Source organism: Rattus norvegicus, chromosome 8 (genome assembly GCF_036323735.1).
Source record: "Rattus norvegicus strain BN/NHsdMcwi chromosome 8, GRCr8, whole genome shotgun sequence".
NCBI lineage: Eukaryota > Metazoa > Chordata > Mammalia > Rodentia > Muridae > Rattus > Rattus norvegicus.
In genome coordinates this window covers 80,055,794-80,061,793 of record NC_086026.1, presented here as the reverse complement: position 1 = coordinate 80,061,793, position 6,000 = coordinate 80,055,794, and the positions used below count along the sequence as shown (strand labels likewise).

The window sequence follows — 6,000 nt, the reverse complement described above, 5'->3', positions numbered from 1 at the left end:
GGATTAATGCTTGTTAAGTACTTAATTGGTAATATAAGGTACTTTATGTAAATCGTCGTATTTGACCTCACAAGGTCATTTTGAAGCATATACCGCTATCTTGGTTTATAAAGAAGGAAAATGAGATTTGTAAAGGTGTGAATAAGTTAGCTTGGGCACCCTCACTCTGCTTTCTCACCGGAAGGCTGTCTGACTGCAGAGCCCATGCTTTGTCCTTACGTCTTTCTAGGGCACATAATAAAACATTGCAATTTTGTGTGTGTGTGTGTGTGTGTGTGTGTGTGTGTGTGTGTGTGAGAGAGAGAGAGAGAGAGAGAGAGAGAGAGATAATTAGACGTCTTCTGCAATTGTATAGCCAGAGGTCCCAGGCTACCTAATACTACGCTTGAAATGATTCTGGAAATTAACTTGAATTCACTTTCAACAATGAGATGAGATCTCTGTTTTGGGTATCATCTGCTGAGAAAAACACTAACCCATGTTTTTGGTTTAACAGCACGACAAGTGCAGTCAGTAAGCTGAAATAATTTTTAGTTAGAGAAAAAGTAACCAGGATGTAGGCGGAATTATGTCGAAGTACTGTTGAGTTCGAAATCACGGAAGAAAGTGAACGCAATCAGCTTATTTTTAACTTCGTTCCACTGGGCCAACAGTTCGCGAAAGCCAATGCAAAGAGGAAGGACTGGGACGCAGTGGGGCGGGCAGGGGCGGCCGCAGGTTCGCGCATGCGCAGACATGCTGCTGTGAGAGGGCGTGAGGGTTCGACGCGCTCGCTTTCCGAACTGTCGTAAAAGGCCCCCGGTGTCGCGCTCGCGCAGTCGGGGAGGGCCGGCCCAGGCTGCGGCGGCGGCGGCGATGGTAGCGGGGCGCTGGGGCTGCGCGGCGTAGAGACGCCGGCCGTTCAGGGTCGCGAGCGCGCGTGGGCCGCGATCGGGTGCTCCGAGCCGGGTCGAGCCGAGCCGGGCGCAGCCTCACATTCCGCGGCGGCGGCGTTGTCAAACGCCCTCCTGAGGACAGCCACCCGGCCCGCCTCAGCGTCACCCGGCCGAGCGCTGTTCGCCAGCCCGCGCCAGCGAGTCCCGGACCTGGCCGCACGGGGCCTGCGGACTCGGGTGAGGGAGCCGGCGGAAGAGGGGGTGCGGGGGAGGGGAGCGGCGCGGCGGCGCTTGCGCGCGGCGGGGGAGGGGCCGAGCAGTAGGGAGAAAGAGGAAGGGCCGCGGCGGGCGGCCGGGGTCGGCGACAGGGGGATGACCGCTGGTCTCGGGTGGCGCGGAGTGGCTCATTGTGTCCCGGCGACAGTCCGCCCGCGGACACACCCACAGCCTCTTGGGAGGGAGTGGGTGAGGGGATTGCTCCCTGTGGCCGCCGCTCGCCAGCAGGACGGGGGCTCAGGGCCGAGGAGTGGGGGTGACAATGGAGTGAGGAAGGTAACCCCGGCCGGAGCCGGGAGCCGCCCGGTGCGGGCGGGCACGCGCAGTCCGCGGAGCAGAAGACAGGCGCGTCTGATATTGTGTGGAGTTGGCTGGTTAGTCATTAAAAAAAGATGTTTTCTTTATCCTGCCTAGATAATTGATCGGAGTCAGCAGTGGTGCGGTGGAAATATCGGGTTTTGTTCTGGAGAAATAGAGGTTTGTCGCCACACTTCCTAGATTATAGAGCTTTATAGATAATGTTTTAAAACAAGTGTGAGTTTTTAGGGTCAAAAAAAAAAAAAAAGAATACCAGGAAGTCATAGCGTCTTCATTTAATTTGCTCGTGTCTGTAGTGTGGGCTTGACTCCATTGTATTGTTGAGAGCTTTCCTGTTCCTTGATTTATGTACAGAGTGAGTTTAGAACTCCTGAGTAGCAGTGAGAGAGCCAGCTGACAGACTTCATTGTAAGAGTTCTGAAAGCTCTTGAACCTGCCTTGATCCAAACTTTATTTCGTTTGGCGTGTTATCTTTAATTTTCTTGTTTTGGGGGACCTCTTTAACCAAAAAGAGCAGAATCGGATAAAAGATGAACAGAGGTTCCATATCCTTAACATTTGTCTTTGCAATAACTATCATGCGATTCTGACTTTATATAGATATTCTTTCCATAATTCTGATTTTACTTAGCTTTATCAGGATGAATCTACATTAAAAAAAAAAAACCAAACAAACCCAAAAATTCTTTGTATGTGTATATGTATGGGTCCTTACATGTGAGTGCAGGTGCCTCTGAGGACAGAAGAGGATCTACTACTCTGGAGCTGGAGTTAAGGAAGGTTTTGCACTGCCCTGTGTAGGTGCTGAGACCCGAAGTTGAGTCCTCTGCCAGAATAGTAAGCACTCTTGACTGCAGACCATTTCTCCAGGTCTGGATTTACATTTTGTTAGTTTGTTACTAAGTGGGTTTTTTTTTCTTTTAGTAAAAATGTTTATGTAGAAACTGGTAACTGTAATATTGTGTTACATTGTGACATAGGTTATAAGGAAGCTCTTCTAATTTGAAGAGAAACAAATAATTTAGCTTTAAATATTACTTTTGTAACAGGAGTGCTGGGTGTGAAGGCTCAAGTTGCCTTTAATCCTGATATTTGGGAGGTAGAGGCTAGACCCTATTTTAAATACCTACCCCCAAATTATGTATATTACGTTTGATACTCTCTTAGGGTGTGGCCATGGACAAATCATTTCATTGTATCCTGTTTGCTTGTAACCTAAGATTCCCTGTAGCATTTGAAAAAATTACGGAGGACATTTGTGAGTTGGCTGAATGATATTGGGGAAAACTAGGGAGGATAGTTTTTTCTTAATGGTCAGGGTTGAGTGTCCTATGTGTGTTTTCTTTTGTTATCTTTCCATCTTGGTCTCAGTGTATTGGTCACTTGTATCCCAGATGTTTCAGTAGAAATAGTTTCACTAGAAATAGTCAGTCTTCAGCTCTGACTTGCTCAGCCTCCTGAGGAGCTGGGACTGAAGGTTTCTGTCATTGTACTTGGGTCTAGAGACTGTACTTGAAGAAAGCTATAATAAACATAATTAGGTTTAATGAAGAATGTGTGCTAGCTGGGGTTATATTGAGCACGTTGTTTGTTTGTTTGTTTGTTTGTTTGTTTTGGTGCTTCGTATTTGTGAGGTACTGAGACGTGGTTCTACTGTGTTCTAAGAGAACAGCAGTTTACTTGCATAAAGCCAAGGAGCAGCACATTTTTCAGCAGGTACATCTGAGTACATTTTTTTTTTCAAGTTGAAAATATGAAATAGAAAACTCATTGTATCAAAACATTTAGAGCTTTAGGGGCTGGGTATTTAGCTCAGTGGTAGAGCGCTTGCCTAGGAAGAGCAAGGCCCTGGGTTCGGTTCCCAGCTCCGAAAAAAAGAACCAAAAAAAAAAAAAAACATTTAGAGCTTTAAGTGTTAGAAATGCCATGGTAATAAAGGGCCCGTGGTATTGTGCATTAAGTATAGCTTAGGTATATGTGCCCCTGCCTTTACCCCAACCCCAAGGACTGGGACCTTAATACAGGGAAATAGACTGACAGGACAAACAAATTAACATTAAGATTTCTTAGATTTGTATAGGTGTAGTGTGGTTGCTGTACATTGGATCTATGAGTTTATTGTTAACCTTTCCTGAGGTTATAGCCTTCTCAATTAGTAAATTGGGTATAAAATTCATGAATGTTCATTTCTAGCCTCCGATTTTGGGTGCGTGTGCGTGCGTGCGCCGCATTCAATAGCTTCTAATTTTAGTTCTTTCACTATTCACTGTTAGATTTATCAGGACAGATCTCTAGAAAGAAATGGTTCTGTGGAGAGTATAAATGATGAGTGTATACAAAGTAAAGCACATACATAGGCTTCACCTATGATGAAGCTGTATTCGTTCGTGGTAGTAGATAATTCTGTCCATTGGAGAAATTACTCAGAGTGTTTTGTTTGTTTTGTGTTTTCCTGAGATGGAAGTGTACTATAACCTGGTTCTCATCATGAATCCCAGGCTGGCTCTTATGTCACCGAAGTGCTGGAGATTACAAGTGTGAGCTGCTACATCCAGCTTTACCAATCTTTTACAACTTTCAGGAGGTTCTAAAATATGAATACTCCCTGCAAACCCGAACCCCTATCCCTGTTTTTGAGACCAGGCTCTCAGGCATCTCAGGTTAAACTCACTATAAAGCCAGAAAGTACCTTGATTTTTTTTTTTTTCCTCCCACCTAACCCCTCCCCCCTTCTCCTTCCCTCCTACTCCCCTCCCCCTTCCTTCCCGCCCCCTCTTGGTTTCTCTGTGTAGCCCTGGAATTCACTTTGGAGACCAGGCTAATCTCAAACTCAGATCTTCCTGCCTCTGCATCCTGAGTGCTGGAATCAAAGGTGTGTGCTACCACTGACTGTCAAGTACATTGAATTTCTAATCCTCTATTGGGTGTTGGATAGTATGGGCTACTACATTGTTTATAAAAATGAGACTTTCTGATGACATCCTTTTTTTTTTTTTGAGACAAGTTTTCACTATGTAGCCTTCCATAGTCTGGAACTTTATTGTAGACCAGGCCTGGAACTCATTAGAGATCCTCCTGCTTCTGCCTGAAGAGTGCTGAGATTAAAGGCCTATGCTACCATAACTGGCTTAATGTTATCTTAAAAGTAGTCCCTGAGAGGGGCTGAAGAGATGGCTCAGCGGTTAAGCGCACTCACACAGACATATATGCAGGCACTGGTGCACATGGGAAAATAAATCCTGAGAGCTTTAATCTCAGCACTCAGGAGGCACTGTCAGGTGGGTTTGAGGCTAGCTTGTTTTTTCAAAGTGGGTTCTAGGTCAGGCAGGGTTATGTAGAGAAATCTCTCAAACAAACAGAAGTCCCAAATAACTTAATTTCCTTTCAGAAATGTGTGATTATTGCTTAGCAAAGTTCAGAATTATATTTTACCATCTTATTCTATTCTCTCTTGGGTTTCTGTAGGTACTCAGAAATTGCCATCAGATGAAAAGCAAGCTACAGATGATAGAAATGTAGCAGAGCTGATATTTTACATGGAGGTTTTCCATGATGATTTACTTGAAGTATGTGTTATATGTATGTTATAGGCACTGACACTGACATTTGGTTGAGTTACAACCTCATAAACAGGATAATTTAATTAGTGGTGATTGCCTTGAAGAAAATAAGGCCATGCAGTAGGGAAGAATGGAATTGGGCTTCTTGGATAGATTGAAAGGTGGTACAGCCACTTTTTAATCTCAGATGAGATAAATGTGATACTATGTTTACTTACGTAGGAACATGTCCATAGATTTTAGAGGAAGAGACTAAAGAGTGAGAAAAGGGGATGGAGATTTAACTCCAGGGTAGAGTGGTTACCTCAAAATTTCAAGGGCCTGAGTTCAGTCTCCAGCACTGAAGGGGGCGGGGAGGTTGGATGACAAGGTTCAATAGTAGAGTTCTTATCTGTCTTCTCTTGTCTGCATGTTCATGTGTATGTGGAGGCCAAAGGATACCCCTGAGTATTGGTCCTCAGATGATGTATTAGTAAGGGTTCTCAAGAGGAACAGAACTTAATGAATCTATTTATATATAGAAAGGAAATGTATTACAATGGCTTATAGGCTGTGGTCCAGGTAGTTCTAACAGTGGCTGTCTACCGGTGGAAAGCTCAAGAATCTAGTAGTAGTTCAATCCATGAGGCTGACTATCTCAGCATGTACTGATGTATAAAGATATCAGTATTACTTGGATGTCTTCAGTATACACTGGAATCCAGAAGTAGGCTCTAATGCCAGTGAAAGAATGAACTTGCTAGCAAAAAGGGGACAAGCAGGCAAAGAACAAAAGCTTTCTTTTCTATGACCTTATATAGGCTTCTACCAGAAGGTGTGCCCCAGATTAAAGGTGGATTTCCCTACCTCAAAAGATCTGTATTAAAGGTAGGTCTTTCCACTTCGAATCATTAATTAAGAAAAGTCCTTCCTAGGTGTCCCCAGCCACTTGGGTTTTAGTTAATTCTAGATGTGGTCAAATTGACAACTAA

General features: G+C 44.4%; 1 protein-coding gene across 12 annotated transcripts in view; it reads left to right on the top strand.

The window, feature by feature from the left end:
* The first annotated feature begins 771 nt into the window (after window positions 1-771).
* The window catches only part of Rnf111 (ring finger protein 111), a 76,192-nt gene continuing 70,963 nt past the window's right edge, over window positions 772-6,000 (top strand). For 3 of the 12 annotated variants that reach the window (XM_063265168.1, XM_039081133.2, XM_039081131.2), the window contains exon 1: window positions 1,178-1,525. In XM_063265168.1, the coding sequence (XP_063121238.1) occupies window positions 1,248-1,525 (278 nt within the window). In that variant the 5' untranslated portion in view covers window positions 1,178-1,247. Of the gene's footprint in view, window positions 1,113-1,176; window positions 1,629-2,282; window positions 2,307-6,000 lie in introns of those variants that run through there. The other 9 variants (XM_006243374.5, XM_006243373.5, XM_006243372.5 and 6 more) reach the window with 7 other exon arrangements.